At 38.6% G+C, this 26,347-nt stretch overlaps 1 protein-coding gene across 1 annotated transcript in view; it reads right to left on the bottom strand.

Moving 5' to 3' along the window:
* The window catches only part of LOC127431767 (reversion-inducing cysteine-rich protein with Kazal motifs-like), a 92,160-nt gene that overhangs the window by 18,784 nt on the left and 47,029 nt on the right, over positions 1-26,347 (bottom strand). The window contains exons 7-13 of the mRNA XM_051682303.1: positions 25,228-25,261; positions 24,434-24,631; positions 16,937-17,201; positions 16,594-16,767; positions 10,579-10,791; positions 3,928-4,064; positions 3,009-3,149 (exon numbers count right to left, since the gene is read on the bottom strand). Of these exons, the coding sequence (XP_051538263.1) occupies positions 3,009-3,149; positions 3,928-4,064; positions 10,579-10,791; positions 16,594-16,767; positions 16,937-17,201; positions 24,434-24,631; positions 25,228-25,261 (1,162 nt within the window). The remainder of the gene's footprint in view (positions 1-3,008; positions 3,150-3,927; positions 4,065-10,578; positions 10,792-16,593; positions 16,768-16,936; positions 17,202-24,433; positions 24,632-25,227; positions 25,262-26,347) is intronic.

Below are 26,347 nucleotides of genomic sequence, written 5' to 3'. Positions count from 1 at the left end.
AGTTCATACAGTTGTGCTCAGAAGTTTGCATACCCTGGCAGAAATTGTGAAATTTTGGCATTGATTTTGAAAATATGACTGATCATGCAAAAAAAAAAACTGTCTTTTATTTAAGGATAGTGATCATACGAAGCCATTTATTACCACATAGTTGTTTGGCTCCTTTTTAAATCATAATGATAACAGAAATCACCCAAATGGCCCTGATCAAAAGTTTACATACCCTTGAATGTTTGGCCTTGTTACAGACACACAAGGTGACACATACAGGTTTAAATGGCAATTAAAGGTTAATTTCCCACACCTGTGGCTTTTTAAATTGCAATTAGTGTCTGTGTATAAATAGTCAATGAGTTTGTTAGCTCTCACGTGGATGCACTGAGCAGGCTAGATACTGAGCCATGGGGAGCAGAAAAGAACTGTCAAAAGACCTGTGTAACAAGGGAATGGAACTTTATAAAGATGGAAAAGGATATAAAAAGATATCCAAAGCCTTGAAAATGCCAGTCAGTACTGTTCAATCACTTATTAGGAAGTGGAAAATTTGGGGATCTCTTGATACCAAGCCAAGGAAAGGTAGACCAAGAAAGATTTCAGCCACAACTGCCAGAAGAATTGTTCGCGATACAAAGAAAAACTCGCAGGTAACCTCAGGAGAAATACAGGCTGCTCTGGAAAAAGACAGTGTGGTTGTTTCAAGGAGCACAATACTTGTTGACCCCTCTCCAAACATAGTGCTTATGGTTGTGACCATAAAGCTCTATTTTGGTCTCGTCACTCCAAATTACAGTGTGCCAGAAGCTGTGAGGTGTGTTGTCGGGAATATTGTAACCAGGCTTTTTTGTGGCATTGGCTTATTTCTGGCAATTCGTCCATGCAGCTCATTTCTGTTCAAGTATTGTCGTATTGTGCTCCTTGAAACAACCACACGGTCTTTTTCGAGAGCAGCCTGTATTTCTTCTGTATATTTCCATCTTTATAAAGTTCCATTCCCTTGTTACACAGGTCTTTTGACAGTTCTTTTCTGCTCCCCATGGCTCAGTATCTAGCCTGCTCAGTGCATCCACGTGAGAGCTAACAAACTCATTGACTATTTATACACAGACACTAATTGCAATTTAAAAAGCCACAGGTGTGGGAAATTAACCTTTAATTGCCATTTATAACATTAAAACCACATGCTTAATATTGTGTAGGTCCCCCTTGTGCTGCCAAAACAGTGCCAACTCGCATCTCAGAATAGCATTCTGAGATGATATTCTTCTCACCACAGTTGTACAGAGTGGTTATCTGAGTTACCGTAGACTTTGTCAGTTCAAACAAGTCTGGCCATTCTCTGTTGACCTCTCTCATCAACATGGCGTTTCCTTCTGCAGAACTGCCGCTCACTGAATGTTTTTTGTTTTTGGCACCATTCGGTGTAAATTCTAGAGACTGTTGTGCGTGAAAATCCCAGGAGATCAGCAGTTACAGAAATACTCAAACCAGCCCATCTGGTGAGAAGAATATCACCTCAGAATGCTATTCTGAGATGCGGGTTGGCGCTGTTTTGGCGGCACGAGGGGGACCTACACAATATTAAGCATGTGGTTTTAATGTTGTGGCTGATCGGTGTATATATGAGATGATAAAAGGATGCCATTCGCTGCATTAAAACTCTAGTGCATTTTTGGGGTGCTGCCCGCAATTTTTCACACAATTTTTTTGTTGTTGTCCTAACTTTGTAAACATGAATATTACATTTTGTAAAAATTATTCTTTTTTATTCTTATTTATAATTATACTTATTATTTTATTCTGTTCACTCAACCACACTTTGAAAAGTCTAATTTTATTCCACTAGGTGGCAGAAAGCACAAGAATTTTTTATTATTTCTGAAACGAAACGATCTGAAATGTAGGTGGCACTCTAATGCATTTTAGTACTCACTGTTGAGCTCTTCCTTTGACATTCATTCTAATTTTCAGTTCAAGCACCACCCTCGTTGTTTTCATTGATATCTTAGCCACTGAGTGGACTAGAAGCTCAATCTATGTGTCATTAGAAAGCTAAAGCAATGATATAAAATTTTATCATCAATAGTCAAAAACATACTTTTCTGATGATTTGTTTTGCATGCTTTTCCTTCTGGATGGCATATTTTGTTCTGGACATCTATGATTTAACATTGGATTATTCAACCAAGCAAGCTCACAGACAAGTAAACAATGGCTCATTTTTTTTAGAAAACTGTCTAAGGTAAAAGCAGATGTAACGTTTTAAGCTATTTGGGGCTTACAGCAGCAGTTATCGGAGCATAAAAGAGACATTTGTATTTGATGACTTACAAAAATCGTATATCACTTTGTGATTCTTTTGAAAATCTTTCAAAATGTGGTATAAACTGTACAGTCACATTACTGAGAGTGAGAGCTTTCATTTGATATATGACTTGTCCATTTAAGTGAAGGACTTTTATTTTTATATAAATATTTCTACCCCATTACCTCAAGGGGGCGCTAATTTTCAACGCAAATGATTTGAGGTCTTATTTTGTTATTTTAAGTAACATAAATGCAGAAGTGATGGTTATCTCTGAAAAGTTCAGATTCTAAGCTTTCAAATGATCCCATAAACTTTTTTCGTGATATATCGCCCCCGCCGGCGGGTCATAGAGTTTAAGAGGTTAACCATTGTGGATGTGCAATGTGGTGAGGTCATGTGACTTTGTAGCATACTACCATTTGAAACATTTATCATTGCATATTTTGCATACTGTTTCAGATTCTATTTTACAACCAGGAATTACACTGTACATACTGTGCAGAAATCAGTATCCTAATATTCCATTTCAAACACAACATCTTAATGTTGTCTGTCCTTTATAAAAACCAATGGCAGAGGGAAGTTTTACATACTTTATAGTATTTTTCTTTCATAACAAGCCATAAACGAACAAGTCGAGATGTTTTCTGATAACATTTCTACAGTCCTATAACTAAAAATATATATTCAGTGACTATAGTACCAGGTACACAGAAGTATGGCAGACAGTCTTGTCCTGGATGGCAGCCTTTCCTGTTCACTTCACAAAGATGGTTGCTTGGACATGGATTAGGGTTGCAGGGATGGATCACTTCTTCAATAATATTAGCAAAGGGACTGGGGGCTGTGGATACCAGAATGATTCCAACAATAAAACAGTCAACATAGAGGATATAATCAAACATAAGTCAGAACTTAACCAGGGCTTGGGCCAAAAATGCCTCAGATATTTATAATGTAAGTGCAAATGTGCCTTAGTAAGTAGAGTTCCTTTTTCAAACATTAACATTTAATATGAACATATTTCATCATCTCTAGAATGAGTTATGGGTTTAGTGCCTCTGTAGACACTATATTGACATGTACCTGTCAGATATCAGTATTCACTGTGTCAGAGGTGAGTGTTGTTGAATGTCTAGCTAGCCAATATGCACTGTAAAAAGTAAACAAATATCTGACACATAAAAAAAAAAATTCCAGTGTAATCTGATATAGTCAGGTTGATTAAGTCATATAAAATATTTTCTTTTGGGAAAAAAGCATGAAATTGATTTGCAATAAATAAATAAACACTAAAATCAGCAGTGATTACATCAAAATCTATCATAACAGCAGACAGTAGTGAGCTGTATAATCTAACATAGGGACCAACAATTTATTTGTGCATTACTTGAAGCTTCATATTTAGTTTTTGATGTTGATTTGATTTTGTAGGTTGAGCAATAATTGACATGTTTTGTTTTACTGTTAGAAAAAACTATGCCCTTAAAATAAAAAAATAAAAAATAATAAATAACAGAAAATAATAACAATAAATATTAATAAAGAATGAGTTCATATTTCTGACACTGATGCAGTATCTGATCAATCAAGCAGAGAATGATTACTCTACAGACACTCACTGAGGTATCTCTTCAGAGGAATACACCGCTCTGGATCATCTGTTGGGGACAGAAGGTCACATATCCGCTCTGGAGTCTGTCCTTCAAGAAACCGTTTGCGATCTCCACACTGGGTCAGGATATCTACACAGTCTGACCTGAGGAGACACGAGCAGCACAGTGATGATGAAATTCATGTATTTAAAAGGAAGTACCGCATGCGCCAGCTGTGCGAATCAAATATCTACAGCTCTCATTTTCCGATTTTGGAATATCATGAAAGGAAATAGGTGGTGTAATTCCTGATTACTAAAACACTTAGTACATGAATATTATATGTACTTTTGTTGTAAATATGACAAAAAGCTTTTTTTTCTAATGTCAGAGGCGCAGAATGAGGCCAGAGCCCTTCTCTGTGTGCCTGCCAACCTTGAAACTTATGCGGCCTTTGGACAGAGGAGATGAAAGCTTGCTTCCTGTTGACTGTATACACCATAAAGAGGCCTCATACTTGGAGGGATATTGCTGGGTTAGAAGCAATTTTTCAAGTCTGCTTTCAACTGCCACATGTCCAAATGTGGCATTCTCGAGGGTCCAACAGAACTGGTTTGACGTCCTGAGGTGTAATTTCTGAATCGAGCCATGTATTTGTTATTTCTTATTCACTCACACTGGTAGAAAAATGTGGTGTTTTGTTAAGCAGCACATTGTAAGTTACTTAACTAGTACACCACTGTATATGATTGATAAAAATGTATGTTTCTATCAGTCATCTACAATAATAAAAATAAATTTGAAATAAATATCAGCCTTCTGAGGAAATACTCAAACCAGCCCATCTGGCACCAACAATCATCCATACGATTATCTAATCAGCCAATCGTGTGGCAGCAGTGCAGTAAAAAAATGTGATCTCAGTGATTTGGACCATGGCATGATCGTTGGTGCCAGATGGGCTGGCGCTGTTTTGGTGGCACGAGGGGGACCTACACAATATTAGGCAGGTGGTTTTAATGTTGTGGCTGATCGGTGTATAAAGTCACAATTGTTCACCAAGGATGCAATAAATTGATTGAAAATAATTTACAAAAATAGAGTAAATGCATTTATTATGTTACTTCTTTTAAAATAAATGATGTATTCTTCAAACATTCTGTTCATCCAAAATTCCTCTACTTGTAGCAATGCAAGTGTTCAGCATATATTGTTAATTAAAGCTGCTAGTTTAGGACCTGTGAGGAGTTTGTTTCTCAAATTAGAGACACTGATGTACTTGAATTCTTGTTGTTGTGCATCAGGGTTGTCCTATTCTCACTCTGTCCTGGTTAGATCAAGTTTGTTTTATTCTTTTAAAACAGAAGTGCATGGAATAGCCTTCATTTCTCAGAAGAACAACAGATTGATGAATTTGAGGAGAAGTATATTTGTTTTTAGTTATTTTCAAAACTGAAATTTGACTTGCAAGTGTAAAATACCTTTACAGTAAAGTAACTAAAAAAATGCAATACCTCAGATGGAAAAAGACACTATATTGTGATTTCCACACTTCATTAAGTAGCACAACCATTTTAACTGTTCTAACAAAAAGAACTGTTACTTTAATACTAACTTAACATATTAAATGATTTCTTAAGGGTGACACATTATTTTCTTAGTAGAATATATGGCAGCTGAAAATGGGGCTTTGCCATCATGGATTGAATTATAAATAAAACATAAAATACTTATTTCAGATTATATAGATTATATCTCTGTAATCTAAAACAACATTACACCAGGGAAATTAAAATTCTTTGTCGAAACTGAACATTCTGAAAAATGTTATATTGTTTCTTTAAAAAAATAGCCAAATCTACTGTATATTTCCTATCATTTTAACGAATGGGCATTTGCTGTCAGCCACGCTAAACCACGCCCCCAGCACTGCATGTGAGTGTATGTCAAGACTGTAGAACAGACTTTCTCAAAGAAGAATACCAATACAAACGGCTCAGCATTTATTTGTGCATTAAATTACACATACACTTATGTACTTGTCGACGGTATTCTGAGCAAAGAAACTCGTATATTTGTGCATTCTTATGGTGCGTGGATTTCTAAACTGACCGCGTGTTGATCTGTTGCGTGCTTTTGTGGATCAGTTGCCCGTGGATTCCCATGTGCATCTGTCGATCTGTTGCGTGAATGTGTTCTGGCCACTCACGATGGTCAACATTACACAACCACAGATGCAGAAGATCCCACGCATTTATGTGCAGAACCCACAAAGCTTTCGTATTCCATTCAGTGGAGAAAAGATAGAAATACTCTTTATTACCCTAACAAATGTAGCCAGTCTGAATGGGAATGCCGTTCCCCCACGAAATTCACTACGTGAACATCGTTCCCCCGCGTTCCCCCAATGGTCCTGACTGTTGCAAAAATGTGACTGTCGCAACTGTGACTTCATTCCTTATTGTGAGTTTATATCTCGCAATTGCAACTTTATTTCTTATAATTGTGACTATTTGTAATTATGACTTCCTCATAATTACAACTTTATTTGTCGCAATTGCGACTTTATATCTTGCAATTGTGACTTTGTTTCTCATAATTCTGACTTTATTTCTCACAGTTCCAACTTTTTGTCTTACATTTGTGACTTTATATTTCACAATTGCAACCTTAGTGTATATCTCACAAGTGTGCAATTGCAATTACGAGAAAAATAATTGCAGTTGCGAGAAATAAAGTTACAATTGTGAGATATAAAGTCGCAATATAAAGTTGCAATTTAGAGAAAAAGTCACAATTATTAGAAATAAAGTTGCAGTTGCGACATATAAAGTCGAAATTTTGAGAAAAAGTCACAATTGTGAGGAATGAAGTCGCAGTTGTGTCAAAGACTGTAATTATGAGAAAGTCACAATTACAAGATATAGTCACAATTATGAGAAATACATTTGCAATTGCGAGAAATAAAATTTGCAACCACAAAAAGTAAAGTCATAGTTTTTCAGTTTGAGATATAAAGTCGCAATTTAGAGAGTCACAATTATGTAAAATAAAGTCGTAGTTACATATAAAGTCGCAGCAACGTATAAATTCAAAATTGCTAGAACATTTTTACTTTGACACAACTGCGACTTCATTTCTCATAATTGTAACTTTTTCTCAAAATTGCGGCTTTATTTATTTATAACTTTATTTTTCGTTATTGCGACTTTATATCTCGAACTGAAGAACTGTGACTATTTTTTGTAGTTGCAAATACATTTTTGGTGCTTTTGTGACACTTACATGTCGACTCGCGTGCTCTTCAGGACTCATACGCTGGTCCTTTCCATCGCAAGTGCAACTTTATTTCATTTGAGCTACAACTCAATTTCATAACACTCAAACAAGCTGACAAATGTAGTTGATTATGTAATACAAACGTTAAAATGTATCATGCACTGTAGTAAAACGGTTTAGATATCATAAGATAGCATTGTGTGAGGAACATGGCAAAAATTAAGTGTTTACGAATTGATAATCTGCCCTTTTACTTGTGATTTGTGTGAAAGGAAATTAAAGTCTTTGTTGTTTTAGCGCCTCCAGTGTTCATTTCACCAGGAAACTGCCGAGATAGCATATAGGAGCTGTCAGACTCCATAAAGTGCAAACAAATATTCCTATTCCTTTATCTCCACTAATTCTTGTCTGGCAAAAATTAAAGGAATTTATTAAGAGTTTTTTTTTATTTTTTAGGTAAACCAGAACCAGTAAATGGATGACCATCCACAACATCCTGACCGGCATGTGCTTTCTTCATAAAACATAAACACTCAAGCCTGCTCGATCAGGACACGGAGGGTCAAAATCTCGTGTGACAGTTTCAAGCTTGACTGATGCATCTTGGGTCGCACCCTGCCATCACTCATAGTCACAGGCCTTTATTCTTAGTGTCTGGAGTCACTGTGTTTCTTGTCACAGAGGAAGACAGGATCATTCTTGAACATTCTCCTGCAGAGTTGCGTGAGGAGGACTAATCCCCACAATACAAGAGTTTAGATCTATTCCGAACAGAATGCCGCTGAATGTGAATGGGCCGTGTGTAAGCACAGGTGCAATAAATGCAAGCAAAACAGCCACTGGCACTGTGTGGTGTCTATGGAGTAGGCCATGAGGTGAAACATTGCACAGGGCTGTTTTGACTAGACTCAGACTATTGACTAGACAATTTCTGACAAGTATTTTTCAAAATGTTTCTAGTGTTTTGAGAAGATTTACGCTCTGAATACACGTAGTCAAGGATTTGTAATGCATACAGTAAAGCTGAATAGATTTTAGAACTAAAAGACCAGGCAGATACTTCTATTTCATGTTTAACTGGCTACAAAATATTTATGTTAGCTTTGTTCTAAAGCAACATGCTGGTTTAGAACTCCCTATCACATGACAACCTGCAATTAACTGGATATGTTTAATAGTTACTGCATTAAATAATTGTAAGTACTGTGACAGAACACACACTCACTCAAAAACTAATAAAACAGGGCATGTAGCATGAACTACTAACAGATCATTTGTGGACAAAAGTGTGGATTATAAGACATTTATGTTGCTTCAAGAAGGTTCTCAGTCAGAAGCATCAAACATGTCTGGGTCATGGTTCACCCCAAAATCAAAAGAAAACTAATTTCACATTTTGCTTAAAGTAAGCCTATTTTGAAGACAATTCAGTTTGTTTGCATTATGGCACTATTTTCATGACAATTAAGGGCATACAGCAGTCTGTAATACAGTAATGAGAATCTAAATGGTATTAATTCAGAATAAAAAATATAGTCTTAAAAAAGGGTTAACTTTCTTTATGCAAAATATAATGTAAAAAAAAACAACATTTGGGTTAAAGGTGCTGTAAGCAATTTTAGCCGTTCTAACTTCCACAATACTAAGCCGTTGATTTAGCCACACCCCCTCTTTCCAAAACACTGCACCGATACCATTAAAAACCAACACAAAGCATGTTCCCACGGTTGTTAAACCCAACAGTAGTGAAATAGCCCCCTCAACTAACAAATTATAAATCAGAATATGGCATTACGCCTCAATAATTTGCTGCAACTACAAGACTGAGGGAACATGCAAAATGATTGACAGGCAGAAAGTGTCAGAGACCGCGGTCCGCGGACACATTTTTGCTGTTTGCAAAGTCTAGAGCTGTCACAGAGACTGGTGAGATATCTCATGACACTATTTCACTTTCCATGAAAAAAATTGCTTACAGCACCTTTAAGTGTTCCCCGAACATGTTTCTGTGACATTCACCTATTTATACATCACATTGGTAGCTGGCATATTTCAAAAGTGGAGATGCTCAGACTGTATTGTTTTTGGTGTCTGCAATATTGTTCCCAAAAGTTTAATCAAATAAACTCAAATCTGTTTTTGCAACCAAATATTTGATTATGAAAGCTCAGATTGCATATAACCGAGCCGCCAAATACTTTGTGCCCGACAGCAGCGCTTTTACATTTCATAAGCTGTCAATCATGTACATCATCGTTTCATATTTTGGCTGTCTGTTGCGAAGTCCGCTGCGCCATTTGAGAGCTCGACCAATTATCATATAGAGAAGCCGAGCTTCCAGGATGAACAAAAATGCATTGATTGAAAGCCCAATTTTTAATAAGCAATCAAATGCAGATCCAATGCAAAGAGTGCTCATGAAGATCCCATAAACTCCCGAAGAAACACAAAATGGTGTGTTTAGAGCAGAGGTTGCGCTAGAAAAAATCTTTATCCGTCATACCTGTTCTCATTTCATAAGTAGGCCTACTAGGGCTACATTCAGAGGTGTAGTATTATAATGGCACATACAACATATGACAGTAAATATTGTATGATACATTTTTTGACTCCCCAAGCATAAGTGTGATGAAACCAAGGAGTTATAGGAAAGTTCTAGCTGTCAATCAACCGCTGTGCTAAAATAAAGTTTTTAAACTATGCTGGTTACATGCGGCTTTAAAAGGAAATAACCATCTGGATGAGAAATTTGAAAAAGTGCACACATACATGCACAATTACACAATTTTTTAGTGTGCCTGATTTCAACAAAGTATTACAGATGAGTAGCACAGACATCAGAATCTCAGTAAATACAGGTACTCCACTAGAATAACTGAGAATGTTCTAAACGTCATTTTTGCGCTTAGATTAAATGCAAGTATAATTGGCAGAAATGATGTGCCACTTTTCTTCGCGCTTTCTTTTTCTCCTTATACTTTTTTGTGGTTTATTGTCATGCAGTAACACACTGATGTAATGACTGATGTATATGTAGTCATGAAATCAGACACCCTTCCCATCAAAATAGATACATATTACCAGGTGTAAATAGCAATGGCACCTGTCCACTTATGATTGGATCGCCCGAAACACATCTTTAAATCAGGCAATTAAAAGGGCAGTGTGTGTGAGAGACTGGAGTAAAAACTGATGAACTTGGTTAAAATATTTTCTTGTTTCTTTTTTTACCTGTCAAAATGACAGACAGCATTTGGAATCATCCGTCATCCATCATGTTTCAAAACATTGGTAAATGATGGAGAATTTTTGGTAAATGCAACCCCTGGTCTAGAGTCATGTCATTGTTTTAAATGGTACAGGTACAGGTACATCACAAAGATTAAACAAACAACTCACCTGCAAATGACACTCCCTCTGGACTTGCTGTAGCATGGTTTGATCTGCAGTGCACAGGCTACAGCTTTCCACATCTCTGGCTGACATTTACGTATGTCCAGCACTGGGATGTTCATGAAAGGCATCTTGATGCTTCCATTGGACCAGAGTTTGAAATCGTTCATGGCGCCCTGATCTGACTGAACATTGCAGCTTCGAAACAGCTCAGTTGGCCTGAGAACACAAAAAGCCACTGTGGTGTGAGTGCTTATAGTAACTAAATAGTATTATTTAAAAAAAGCCATATATTCTCCACAGAACAGGGCTCAACAATAAGGATGGCCCGCTGGCCAGAAGCCAGTGTGAGAGAGTTTCATGCCAGATGATGGAGATGTAATTTGACCATTTGGGCCAGTACTGCACTATCACTAAATCTTACATTTGTTGATCTTGTACGTTTGTTTTTATTACTTGCAAACCTATACATTTGGTTTTCTGTGATATATTGAACATTATTTTCACAAATTCTGCTGATGTGATTGAATGTGTCAACAAGGTAATGTTATCTAGCAGAATAACATTGATTTTGTGAAAGCATCAGTAAGAATTGGTTGAAATGATCAAACCAGTTGTGGTTTGGAACATACATATTTTTTAAAAAAAATTTTATTTAATAAAATTAAAAGAATAACATTAATTTACAGTACTTATTTATTCATGGAGGAGCCAGCAAAATTTTGGCATGGCAAGTAAAAATCTGAACTATTGGTTCAACTAGGCCAGCAGAAAAAATCCCTAAAGAAACAGCGAAGGAAATAAAAGTTACATTCTGTTTCCAATTTAAAGCAGATCTGTGTTGTTTTGTGGAACATCCCAGAAGGCCACTGTTTACTACCATTTGTCACTGAAGAAACATGCACCCAAACCATATACTGATGAATGTTTGGAAAGAGCGACTTCCTTCGCAAACCTGCAGCAAAGGGAACCTTTTTTTCCTCTCTTTTTTTATTATTTTATCCCCTTTTCTCCCCAATTTTGGACTGCCCAATTCCCACTGCTTACTAGGTCCTCATGGTGGTGTGGTTACTCACCTCAATCCAGGTGGCGGTGGACACGTCTCAGTTGCCTGCACTTCTGAGACTGTCAATCTGCGCATCTTATCACGTGGCTTGCTGTGCAGGACACCGCGGAGATTCACAGCATGTGGAGGCTTATGGTACTCTCCGCGATCCACGCACAACTTACCATGTGCCCCATTGAGAGCGAGAACCACATAATCGTGACCATGAGGAGGTTACCCTATGTGACTCTACCCTCCCTAGCAACCGGCCAATTTGTTTGCTTAGGAGACCTGGCTGGAGTCACTCAGCACACCCTGGATTCAAACTCGTGACTCCAGGGGTGGTAGTCACTTTTTTTTCTCTTTAATGTCCCCTCTCTTTTTATATAGCTCCAGTGTAGGATGAGTGGAGTAGTTGGTGGATAAGGCCGGTTGTACTTTTCGAGACTGAGGTTGCTGGATGTGGTTGAAAGCTGATTACTGGTCATTTGATGGTTTGTTTACAACATTCTCTGCTGGATGTGGTAAGGGTTATTTGCGATGAAGAGTCGAGGAAAACCATGAACACTAACCGGAATACATCACACTCATTGCTAAGGAAGGGTACCTTGCCTTTAAGGTTTGCCACATTTTTTAAAGTCAACATAAAATGGCATTTGAAACTCATTTTACTCCCATATGACATATTCATGAGTGAAACACAATATTCAGTGAGAAAATTAAATATAGAGAAGGAATCAGTATTTGGTTGTAATGCATTCCATAACAGAGCCTGAACTAAATCAACTGAGTTTGTTTTTGATTATGGAGGGGATGATCATTTTTTCAGAGGAATCAAGCCATAATTATTTGAGCCTCTAACGTTTCTTTATTAAATCTATCGTTATTTGCTATTATTGCCATAACCTTTATGACAAAATGAAGCCAGATCTTGCAAGCTTGCATTTGCTTATGGAGGACTAGTACCTTCCTGAAACACTTTCGAGAGGATCTTGATGTATCCCAAAGATAATGCTTCTTTTCCTAGTCAATTGTTATTTTATATTCATGCCATAACCTTTATTAAATGAAACACTGTTAACCAGCATTAAATTACTGGTAAGATTTTTAAAGACTGCATTACATACTACAGTACCTTAAAACAATGCCTAAATAGCTATTTAACTATTGGCTAAAAAAAAAAAAAAATTCTGCCTAGGTGATGTCAGCTGAAAAGGAAAGACATTACAGATTATTACATTTTGATAAAACATTTTGAAGAAAAAACTTCTTTTTTTTTCCCTCTGGAATATCTTACACTGATGAATTGTGCAAAGTAAGACCAGTAATGTGTATCAAGAAAGTATATTTTTATTATTATTATTTTTTAAATACCTTTTAATTACCTTTTATCACAACAGGCTTTGTCACAGCTTTGTCACAGTATAAACTCAATATAATTACATAATTAATGTACTGTATATTGGAGTAAAACTTGGCACATTAACCATTTTCCTGTCTATAAGGAAAGTGCGAGCACAACCAATAACCTCTTTTGGACATGATAAAGATAAGGTACAAGACTTTTGCCCCAGTGGGTGGGATTTGCATGTCTCTTCTTTGTATCAACAAACAGGTTGGGTTTATTTTTGCTGTGGTATAGAGCATAGGTTGTCTCACAGACCTGCTGTGATTTGCATCAGGGCAAGTACACAGCACTCCAGGCATGCTCAACACACTGGGTCATCTCCGTCCCTTCTGCTTTCTTCCATATTTGCGTTCAGTTCACTTTGAAATCTGCAGGAGTGCCGGCAGCCCAATCATCCCCAGAAATCCTTCAAAGAAATCAAAGCCAGCGGTTGTTTGCCTGAACTCCAGATCCCGTCATGGAAGCAGGGGTGCCATCATCACAGAGAGTGCAATTCATCAGTCTTCTCCAAAGAAAATAATACCCGAAATATTTAAAATTGTACTGGATTCCTTCCTCACCCTGGGGTTCACAGTCATTACAGAGATTTATATTACCGACTCAAGCTATTTTTATGGGAACTGAAATTACATATTGAGAGTTTCAATTACTTTATGGGTAGTTTTGGGAAGTTGACCTGTTGTGTAACATGCTATACTCCATCTGAAATATTTTAAACAGCATTTTGTTAATTCTTTCATGTTGTTAATTATTATCCATGCAGTTTTATGACCTTTTATGAAATTATGTAGACATAATTTTTTAGGAAAACGATATTGGTCTTAAAAAAAAGGTTTTTTTAATTTATTTTTTTTGCATGTTTCTTACGGGCCACAAGTTACAAATACAAAACGGGAATGGAAAATGCACACAGCAATCACGCTCTGGTTTCAGGAGGTTAAAAAGCTTATAACAAATGGTGACCAGTCACAGCTCTTAAAATATACACTTTTCTTATACATTCACGTATATTTTATCCTAAAATCTTGATGTTGATTAAACATTTCTTTAATACATACTGTATAATATAGTTTTATATTTGATTGATATACATTTTGGGAGACGTTTACAATATTCAAATAGGGAAAAAGATTAGATTACTAATACTACTACTGATAATAATAACAAAATGTTTACATCTATGCCGCCATGATGACTGTGTGTTGTGTCTGGTTGCCAGGGCGTTGTTATCAGGTGTTCTGAGTGTTTTTAGTGTGTTGTTATAAGGTTCCTAGGGTGTTCCTCCCATTACTTCTGCAATTATATATCATCCACCAGCCAAAAACCTTAAGTCATTAAGCTTAGAAAAGTAATAGCAGACATCTAACCAATGAATGATATCGTTTTAATAAAATAAAGCAAGAAATAGTCACCAAACCTTGAACTGTAATGGTTTAAACTCAACTCAGGTTCTGTGTGAGTTTAAGTGTCTTTAAGCTCTGTTAACTTGTTTGAATTATTCTATTTTCCTTACATCTGTTAAAACCTACCACTAACAACCACCAGACATAATTGGACTCAAAATCATGAAAACGTCAAAGAGTTTATAACTTTAAAAGAGGTCTATACCTTTACAATGTACCTCAAAGGGGTGTTAAAAATGTGACATGCCGTTTCATCATCATCACTTTGTCATTCGCACACATTGTATAAAAGTCCTGAATCGCCCTTCCCTTAAACTTTTGAGAGGGCCTATGGGACTGACAAGAGTGTAACACTACAGCAAACTACGAAGCAGCATTGGGAAAGCAGCAGTCCTATCATAGTGCTCCATGCCTTTTTGACCTGAAAACAATGCTGGACTACTTCTGCCATCATAAATCACGCTGTCTATGTCTGTTACCCACAGAAAAAAAAATTTGACCACAGAGAGAGGCCGAACAATATGACTGCTGACCGGGGGACTGTTTATGGATATTAATTTTTCCATGAAACATACACCACATGTTCAATTTCATAATAGCATCCAAACGTACGAACCCAGTGAACTGCTGTCTTTAATAATAAAAAAAAAAAAAGAGCCTGAGAATATTACTGGATCAGTTGGTACAGATGAATATACTGAGAATATACCGTATATTAACTAGATTGACACTTTCTGAAGAAAATGAGTAGTGCATAGCTCTGTAACTTTGCGCTCGGGTGTTGTGGATGGTTGCCGTTATGTTGCTTTGCGATCACTAAAATGTTCTGGGTGGTTTTAAGCATGTTGCAATGGGATAGCTACAGTGTTCTGGGTGTTTGCAAGGGTTTGTTGGGTGTTTGCTTCCTGGTCCAAGTCAAAAGGGCCCATCCCAAGGTCCCTATGATATTTTGATTTCTACACTCTTTCTAATCTTTCAGTGCAAGCCTATAGGTAAGTCTTTTTGCCCGGGGCTGTGAAGATTAATTGTCTCATTAAGGGCTTTCACGATTAATTGTCATATAAATTGTCATATTTTTTAAGATGTGATTTTTCTTACACCTTAAGAAGTAGTTTTTACATATTTAACTTCAAATATATAAATCAAATAATAAAATAGGAAAAAACTAGGATTTCCTTATAAGGCTTTAAAAACTTATGAATGGCATGACAAATAATGTTTTAAACATCAAAATATTCCTAAACACTTAAAATATGCCTCTCTTTTTGATCAACTTTAGTTTCGGTCAATTTTACAATAACACTTGTTGTTTGAACTCATATTTTATATAATTTTTCACCAAAAAAAAAATTAAAAAATAGAATTTTAATATATATTTGTGGCATGGGGGGCGTGGTCATGTGTCGGTCTGCAGGAGAGGGAGAGCAGTAAGGCTTGTCACCTGGGTCGTAATTATTTCTTACACATGTCTCTCATTACAGTGATGGCAGAGGGAGACCTGAAAAGGCTTGCCAGAGCATCAGAGAGAGGAGAGAGTGACCTACAAGCACAGACAGCCATGAGTGTTTTTCTTTGTTTATTATTTAGTCTGTTCCGACAGTTACCGTCGATTGCGTGTGAAGCTGACAATTAAAAGACTGACCTTGAACCTGCTTCACTGTCTCCTGACTCCTCCATTGTCCACAAACCAAAATCCTTTACAATATTTTATTAGATTTATGTCATATTTTTATTAAATTAAGCAACAGTAAAACATTTCCTTCCTAATTTCTTCATTTTCATACATTATTTTAACGCTCTGATTAAACCCACAAGCCCTTTTTTGTCATGAAGCAAAACTTTTGAGATTTCGTTTCAGTTTATCACTCCGCAGAAATAGAGAAAGCGTGTGTCTCGTCCTCTGTGTCACTGCGTGTCATTAACACAGTGTGTATGAAGCAAGAACATTTGCCATTACGTGATCGTTTAAAATGAAACCGGAGCGCAAATGTGATTGGAATTTGAATGCCCAATAATGTCGGTTGTCTCGAATAACTGCGGATAGATCAAATAACTGCGATCAGATGTTTATTTAATAATCACGAAAGGCCTACCCTAAGTATGAGCATTGGTACGATTGAATAAGAAAATAAAACACCTCCAGTTAGAAAAACAGAGTTTCCAACCTGTTGTTAAAGTTGGTGCAGTAGGTCAGATCTTTGCAGCCTAACTGGCACGGCTCCCTCACATCAGCCAAGCAGGTGATAAGGTCCATCTCAACAGGGTTATATTCACAAAGCTGGTCAAACTCCTGCCACGTCTGAGTGCCCCAGTTGGTGCTGATCTCCAAGCACATATTCCTAATATATAGTGAAGATATGAACCTTCACACCCAAAACGTTTACTCCATTTCTTAAAAAGTTAATAACTAAACATTCTAGGAATATTGATTTGTAATGGTCCAACAGTGAGACGTATTGTTGAGTATAAAATACAGTTTCATCTAGATTTAACCATTTGGATGCTGACCTGCAGTGTGAAGTGTTGGCTTTGGAGCAGCAGTGGAGTTTAGCGCAGTCCATCTTTGCAATTGGAGGGGATTCTGGATCTCTTTTGGTGGGAGGGTGTGCGCTACCCAAGAAGCACTGCCAAAGCGGGTCCTGTGGGAGAGGCTGACGGCCACATTCTTTGATCAGACCGTCCATGATCTCTTGCTCGGTGGTCATGGTGCGGAGGATGCGCTTACAGGCCGTCTGACAGTGGGCCTCCTCCGCTCTGTCACAACAGTATAAACCTGGGATAAGACACAGAGAAACACTAAAAATACTTGCGTAAGCCAGAACTTTCTGAGTTCAAAGTAAAACCAGCAACGTCATGCAGCTGAGTGAAACTAGTCATAACTTTCGGGATTCCTTAAAGGTAATATGCATACATTTATGTTAACGTTAAAATACTTTCCCCAGTCCCAGCTTAATATTCAGAGTCGACTTTAAGAAAGGCATTGGTAGGGTGATATTCCTGAAAAGAGTAAAGACTGTGGCTCTGAGGGGGGCCTGGGTAGCTCAGCGAGTAAAGACACTGACTACCACACCTGGAGTCGCAAGTTCAAATCCAGGGCGTGCTGAGTGACTCCAGTCAGACTTCCTAAGCAACCAATTGGCCCGGTTGCTAGGGTGGGTAGAGTCACATTGGGTTAACCTCCTCGTGGTCGCTATAATGTGGTTCTCGCTCTCAGTGGGGCGCGTAGTGAGTTGTGCGTGGATGCTGCAGAGAATAGCATGAAGCCTCCACCTGTGCTACATCTCTGCGGTAACACGCTCAACAAGCCACGTGATAAGATGCGTGGACTGACCATTACTGTACATTAGAGTACACTGGGAATTGGGCATTCCAAATTGGGGAGAAAAGGGAAGAAAAAAGACTGTGGCTCTGTGGAACTGTCAAAATATTGCTCTGTTACTTTGAGCATCCCAACATGACAACAGTACAATTCAGTACAATTAACAATGCCTGGCACATATCTAATACTGTACCTTAAACAATCACATGATCTGTTTTCCCCTTAGCTCCAGATAAACAGTTTTTCATATAGCTGCACATCCATAAATTAGGTTAAAATCTTGAATTATGGTCCCACTTTATATTAGGTGTCTTTAACTATTTTGTACTAAAATTAAAGCCCCAGTAGTTTAATCCATGTCTTCAGAAGAGATATGATAGGTGTGGGTGAGAAACAGATCAATATTTAAGTCTTTTTTTTTTTTTTATCAATCTCCACTTTCACATTCTTCTTCTTTTGTTTTTGGCAATTCACAGTCTTCATGCATATCGCCACCTACTGGGCAGGGAGGCAAATTTATAGTAAAATAGGACTTAAATATTGATCTCTTTCTCACCCACACCTATCATATCCCTTCTGAAGACATGGATTTAACTAATGGAGTCTTAAGAATTACTTTTATGCTGCCTTTATGTGCTTTTTGGAGCTTCAAATTTTTGGTCACCATTAGGCCCTTTCCCACTGGCAGTACTAAAGCCCGTTTTAGGTACTTTCCCCCGCGACTAGTACTTTACATTGCTTTCGAACCAAAGGAACTATGGTTCCCTTAGGACTCAGTACACTTGACATTGCATTGATTAACGCATATGCACACCATTTCCTCAGAATTTCTTCCTTCAAGACAGCGATTCATCTCTTGTCTAAAAGCTCATTACCCTTCGTCGTCGACTACACGAGTCAGCGGGCGGAATCTTCACGGCAACGAGAAGACTCTCCGTTCCCCTGCAGTGCGGGCAATTGCAAATATGCGTTCCTCCGGTGTGCCTTATTCACTCTGTCATATGCAAAGTCCGAGAGGGCAAGGAAATGATTCTACTGGTTGTGCCGAAATGGCCCAACCAGCCATGCTTTCCGGAAATGATAGAGATGTTGTACAGCTCGCCATGGGAAATACCGCTGAGGAGGAATCTCCTCAATCAGGCGCAAGGCACAATCTGGCAGCCCCAGCCCAAGCTGTGGAACCTGCATGTGTGGCCCCTGAACAGAGCATGATAAACACACCAGAACTGACACATTCAGTCATGAACATCATTTTACAGGCAAGAGTACCATCCACGAGACGCCTCTACGTGCTAAAATGGAATGTGTTCACTGATTGGTGTCTCTCACATGGCAAAGACTCAAGAAGCTGCCCCATACATGAAATTCTCATATTTCTTCAAGAGTGATTAGATGCAAGACTCACTCCGTCAATGCTCAAAGTGTATGTGGTGACTATATCTGCATATCACGCACATGAAGCCGGCGCAACTATAGGCAAGCATGATTGAATCATAAAGTTCCTTAAAGGAGCAAGACTATTAAACCCACCTCAGCCGGCTACAGTCTTGACTTGGGACTTAACTTTAGTCCTAAAAGCTCTTGCAGGGCCCCCCTTCGAGCCTTTGACTCTGTTGATTTGCGCATGCTCTCCGTTAAGGCCGCACTACTGCTGGCTATAGCCTCAGTAAAACGGGTCAGTGACCTGCATGCACTATCAATCGACAATTCATGTCTGGAGTTTGGCCCTGGTCTTTCAAAAGCCACTGTCAAACCTAGGTCCTAACCACGCCCTTCAGAGCACAGGTGGTTCACCTTCAGGCCTTCTTCCAACCTCCATTTAATTAGAACGAGGAACAATCATTGCATTTGTTATGCCCTGTGCGGGCGCTACACGTATATGTTGAGCAGACCCGCCAGTTCAGACTGTCTGATCAGCTCTTTGTATGCTATGGTAGACGTACAAAAGGAATGTCCGTCTCCAAGCAAAGACTTTCTCACTGGACTGTCGATGCAATTGCCCTGGCTTATGAGTCGCAGGGTAAGACCTGCCCAATTAAAGCACACTCAACTAGAGGCATGACCTCCTCATGGGCATGTACGAATGGTGTGTCCTTACCAGACATAGTATGTTTTGCAGCAGGACGGTCTTCTCGAAAACACATTCGCAAGGTTTTACAACCTAGATGTAATGTCTCTCTCTTCACAAGTCCTTTCTGTTTAGAGCGCTTGCTATTTCATTGGCCAAATATATACTTATGCTTATAAATACAGACGAGCTCCCCATCTTTTTACACAACTGCCTGCATTCAGGCCATTGTAATTTATCTTACATGATAAATAAACTCCCGACTGGGTTCGTGAAGGAATTAATTCATACTATATGACCATAGTTCATATATTAATTCTGAGTACTCCCCTCCTGGCCCAACACGAGGGTCACTCACTGCAGCATACTCATGTAGGTCGCCGTCCCATGAGGCTGCAGCATCATGTCTTTCTGGGAGGCTATTTTGTGTAGTGCGGCGTGATGGGATTTTGTTCCCCATATGCATTAATCAATGCAATGTCAAGTGTAATGAGTCATAAGGGAAAGTCTCGGTTACGTACGTAACCTCGGTTCCCTGAGACAAATGGAACGAGGTATTGTGAACGCTAGCCACACTACAAGACTCAGAGTTATTAGCGATGCGCTCCTTGTTTCTCGGTCAGAAATTCTAAGGAAATGGTATTTGCACACCTGCTTTAATAGCGGACAACTTCACGCCAAAACAGGCGGCGCTCAAACATCATAGCCAATATTAGAATATCAGCGTTATTGTAGAGAGGTTTCAACTAGGTCGTGTAAGAAGGCACTCCCCATATGCGTAAGTCAACGCAATGTCTCGATCCTTCGTCTCAGGGAACTGAGGTTACGTACGTAACCGAGACGTTCCTAGGAGCCATTTTGGGGAGATTTTTAGCTCCTACTCTGGATTAGGTACTTTGGGAGCGTATAGGGACTGTGGGAGACTGTGGGAGATGCTGCAGCCTGTGATTGGTCAAAAACCTATGACACACAAAGCACTGAGAAAGGAGAGGAGTCCACAGCTGCCATTGGAAACAACTAGCTGCTAGCATGCTACTCAGAGGATTGTTTAATTTCCTTAACAGAAATAAAACCAACAAAATGTACAAGGAGGATCAACTGTTTCACATATATGTGTGTGTGTAACTTCATCGGGAGACACACTTTGAGTTTTTATCGCATCTGTACTGTTTGTACTGTGTGACTATACAGAAAATAAAGTGATTTCTGGATTACTATATCACATTTTTCATGGGATGACAGATATAAATAATCAGATGTTTATTGAGAGCAGGTAATTGAACTCTATTATACACTAAACCGTCATGAAATCGAATTTACATGAGGAAGTATTGCGTGCCTGTTACTGTGTGGTAAACTTGCATCAAGACATATTTTTTAAGTCAATGAGAGAGTAATTCAGTACAGTAATTTATGTTGAGTCATAAAAGCCTATATTATAAAAGATTGTGTTGATAAATAGGTTTATAGTGCTTTCAACATGTTGTCAGCTGAGTTCAGCGTGTGCTGCGAGATAGTCTGACCGCTCATCTCATCTCTCACAAAGGCTGCAGCAGCACGGAGCTCCGCACACCCAGTTAAAACTGTAACCTGAAGACACAGACTGCATCCGAAAACGGGAAAATGCTGCCTTCGGGGACTGTATAAGGAGGTAGGATGAAATAAGGTGCTTTATAAACTGTTCAGAGACCAGTTACCTTTAGAGTTCCATTCATCCAAAAATGCTGTCGTTTAAATCATTAACTGATTACGCAGCTGCCTACATTTTCGGATGCAGCCAAAGCTTGTGTAAAACAGCCCTAACAAATGTGTAACTCCGATCCCGGCGTCCTCTGTTGGTGTTGTTGATATTGAATCGCACGTTCCAACCACGTCAGAAGAAAATGGTTGATACTAGATGTCGTCACTACAGTGGTAATTTTATTTGAATGCGAATGCAACAGGGGAAAATTCTCCTCGGGTGTTCCATTCCTGTGTGGACCTACAGAGCTGATCTTCTAAAAATCTTTGTTTGTGTTCAGGAGAAGAAAGAAAGTCATACACATCTGGGATGGAATGAGGGTGAGTAAATGATGAGATCATTTTCGTATTTGAGTGAACTATCCCTTTAACTGTTGCTGTGTCTTGGTGCTTTTCAGCATTTTGTACCATGTTTTTTAGACAATGTGTAAAGTTAGAAAGAACTTCGGGTGTTAAATACATGCCTCTGCTAATTATAATTAGGGATGAACAGCATGCAAATTTATTTGCAGCCACTCTCTTAAGACTAATATTTACAAAGAAGCTGAAATTTTTTTCCAGAACAAACTAAAGCACCAGAAGTGAATGAAGCCTGCATACATACAGTACTACACTTAGGACCTGATGTACTAAGATCTCAAATAACTGGTGCTAATTTGCTTGTGCAATCTATGAAATTGCGTGTGCACGACGTGGCCATTTTGCGGGTGATTTACTAAGAAAAATCATGCAAATAACTACACGTGCAAATATGTAGAACACACCCTCCAAAAGGAGGCTTTTGCAAGTGATGCACCAAATTCAGTTACAGTACAGCTCTCACTAAATACCATTTTATTTTTATTCAATATGGCATTTATATGTTTATTTATAGGAATGTATGATATCATCGTAAAATCCCTGCTATTTAACAAGTGTTGATGAGAATGCACATGACACGCTTCACTCGAAATGTTCATAATTCACAAAGAAAATACAACATTATGTACACGTTAAGCCATCACACCACTAATGTATACTTAAATGAAATCGGAAGTTCAAACCGATATTATCTTGACCATGGCAAAGTTAGCTGCGCACAACAGAGACACTGGAAGCTGCAGCACTCCCTGTTCGTTTCACGGGATCAAGACGAAACCTTTTTGGTATACAGGTGCGTATCAGCCTGCCTACTGGAAAGAACCGCTACTTAAAATATTTCACAATATTTCGGCAGTTAAAAACAATGTATAAAACATTAAATTATGACATACTTTGGGCATAAATTGTTAGTAGGCTTATAATGTTATCAGTTATGATACTGATTTTTAAAATAATCAAACAGTTTTTTCATGAGTATTAATTCCTTTTAACATTAATGTGTGTCAATAAAGGGTGTTCTACATATTATCTGTTCTCAAAGTCTCCTTTTTTTTTTTTTATTGTATAAATTGTATATTCATGTCAGGGAAACACGCAAAAATTGCCAAGACATGCTATTTTGTGCATCTGAAAGACGCAATCTCTAAAAGACTATGCTAGTAGATCAGCTCGGACATTTTGTTTTGCATGCTATCAAGTTTGCACGTTTTTATACATGAAACCCTTTAGTAAATTGGGGCCATAGTATCGTTTTAAAATTAGTTTGTTGAGGAAAATGAATAAATAAAGAATGTCACATCCAAACCACACCCACGATTAGTTTAGGCCAATCATCAACGCTCTTTGACTTGCCAAGTTCTCCTACATCAAGAATTTCATGCATATATGTGAACAGGAGATATATCACTGTGATGAGGAGGAGGGTGGGGCCGGGCCGTGACTATGCACACCTGGCCCACAATCGGTCTAATCAGCCAAGGAGAGGGATAAGTGCAGCGGGATGTTCGGGAGAGAGAGAGCCACACGCAGCTGCCCTGTGTGTTTTGTGTCTATTTGTTTAAGTTTTCAATAAAACATTATTTGGAATGTTCGTCCGGTTCCCGCCTCCTCCTTGCCCATTTTAAACCTTGTCACATTGGTGCCGAAGCACCAATGGGTGGGAGGATGTATGCACTGTAGTGAAGTCCTCGCCACTGCCGTCCGCCCAAAGGAGCAGCCGCGGCCGTGAATATATGTGAACTACTATGAATATATGAACTATGGTCATGGATGCGGAGGAATGGCCGCCATCCGTGAAGGGAGGAGGGGCTCCCTAACAGCTGCCAGAACGCGGAGGGGCGTTCCATCCCCCGGGGGTCGGAGGACTTGCTCCGGTCCGCCCGGAGAGGAGCGGCTGTCATCTGCCAGAGGGTGGAGGAGTGATCGAGGACCAGGCGATGGCGTGTCTGGGAACCGGCAATCAAGTTTTATTCTCTCTCTCCTCTCTCTCTCACTGTCGCTCCGCCTTGCCCTTTCCCTCTCCTCTGTTTTTTGGTATTTGTTTTTCCTTCCCCTTGTCCCCCTCTCCAGCTCTAGAGAGGCAGGGAAAAGGGCCAGAAGGGCAGCGCCTCATGCCGGGGGTTCCCCAGCCTGAGGCAAACGAGCTAGGAGTGTGACGAGGAGGAGGGCGGGGCCGGGCCGTGACTATGCACACCCGGCTCCCAGTCGGGCTAATCAGCCGAGGAGAGGGATAAGTGCAGCGGGATGCGGCAGTTCGGGAGAGAGAGAGTCACACGCAGCTGCTGTGTGTGTGTGTGTGTGTTTGTGGTTTGTGTCTATTTGTTTTCATTAAAACATTATTTTGACTGTTTGTCTAGTTCCCACCTCCTTCTTTCCCATTTTTTACTTTGTTACAAACACCAAATGAAAACCTTTGCAGAACAAAAACTTTAGTGCATTTTCATCATTATTTTAGGCGAACTAAAAGAAGCCAGATTAGAGATAACAGTAAATGAGATATAACAGTTTTTGCACTTACTGTCAATAGGGCTTCTGATTGGGTAGGATTTGGTATAGTTGGCCACACAGCTGATGAGTGGTGGACTGACGCTCTGGCAGTACTCTTTGACAGTATTAATTTGGGAGACGCTGGGTGATGAGTCTGTGCGGAAGATGGCTTGGCAGAATTCCCGGCAGGTTGTGTGTCTCCCTGCATAACTGCAGCATATTGAGCCCACTAGGGTACATACACACATGCAAATACACAGGTAATCTATGTGCCATTGTACAAGTCAGTGTTAACAAACACTAATACATTTGGGTTTTGTGCCATGCTTGAAATGAAAGTGCACACATAAATCTACATGGCAAAATGTACAGATTTAAATAATCACATCTATGTATGGGTTAATAGTCACTGGCCACTCAGTTTGCGAGCTAGCTGTCATTATTCAAAGAATTAATTGAAGAACAAATAAGAACTCTGCTGTCAGATATCAAGTCATGAAGCCTTTGACATGTCTGGGAAGTTGTCTGCAGGGCAGTACTCCTACAAATGAATACAAATAAGCACTTTATTCTGTTGGGAGCTCAATGACAGCCCAAACTTCCGTAGGGAAAAGGTCATGACCTTGCCTCCAAGGCACATAAACAACTTGTGAGGCAAAGTGGCATCTCATTTCCTTTTAATGCAACTCAAAGTGTGGAAAAATGACATCAATGAACAGGAAATTCAATCTCTGAGGACTAAATCAACTACAATGAGGTGCAGGCTGATTTCTTACTGATAAGCTTTCGATGAAATCAAAGAACTTCTAATGCAATTTTGCTTACTTTCATTTTTGGTGATACAGCTGTAGAGTGGTTTCTGCAAAGAAACAGAAAGAATGAAAAAGCTATTGCAATATTGTAGTGTCCAATATGAAACAATTCATCCCTACATCTTTTAAACTTCTGATTACTTTTTCTATTCTTATTGGAACTGATTATATACACAATACTGACAACACACTACAGCAGTCGCCCATGAAAATGACACATCTGGTGTACACCATGTACAGATATATATATATATATATACTACACACACAAAGTGAATTATATTTATTTATTTTATTGTTTTGTTCTACAATGTATTTTTCAAATTGAACCCAAACAGAATCAATGTTACTATACTGGATACCAGTCTAATTTCTGAAAAGTGCATGTGTACTTTGTGGCAAAACAATGGATTAAAGCTTTAATAATATCAGCATACTAGGTTTTGATTAGCCCAGAACTTATTAAAATAATTTTGAAGGGAAAATAAGAGGTTACTTTCATAACTACTATTTAAATCACTGAGATCATGGGGATCCAAACATAAAAACAAAGAAAGTAAATCTCAACAGAATATGAGGATTAATGCAGATTTTATTCAATCCACTGAATTAACTGTTTTTTTTTTTTTTTATAACAGTCATCAAATTCCAACTTTTATGTAATATACTGTAATATAGTGACATCATGTTAGTTTAGAATGAGGAAATTATATTTTTCCACAATTCAACACTAACAAAATACCCTCATGAAGACTTTTTGTTTTTTTTTGAAAATGGGTATTAATCACAAGATACATCAATAAATACAAATAAACTCTGAGTCAAATTTCAGACTGCAAAGCTGTTGGCAAATAAGCTTTCAAGTCGAGACAAACAAACAGAAAGAAATTTAGAGTCAGATTCGGCCATGAGAGACTCTTTGATGGATGTTGTAAGATGGATTTCAGAGATGACTAGGGAAAGATAAAGACCTCCCACTCACTGGTTCCTTTGATCTGAACAATCCTAAGTCAAACCGATTGCGCAAATGAGAGGCAAAGTGTGTCCTGTGAATATAATTGTAGGTGATTGCAATTTTAACTAGATTTTTGCATTTTATGAAGAAAATGTGTTGTGCTTATATGTGCAAAGCT

This window comes from Myxocyprinus asiaticus, chromosome 41 (assembly GCF_019703515.2).
Source record: "Myxocyprinus asiaticus isolate MX2 ecotype Aquarium Trade chromosome 41, UBuf_Myxa_2, whole genome shotgun sequence".
NCBI classification, from domain to species: Eukaryota; Metazoa; Chordata; class Actinopteri; order Cypriniformes; family Catostomidae; genus Myxocyprinus; species Myxocyprinus asiaticus.
This window is presented reverse-complemented; position numbering and strand designations above follow the sequence as displayed.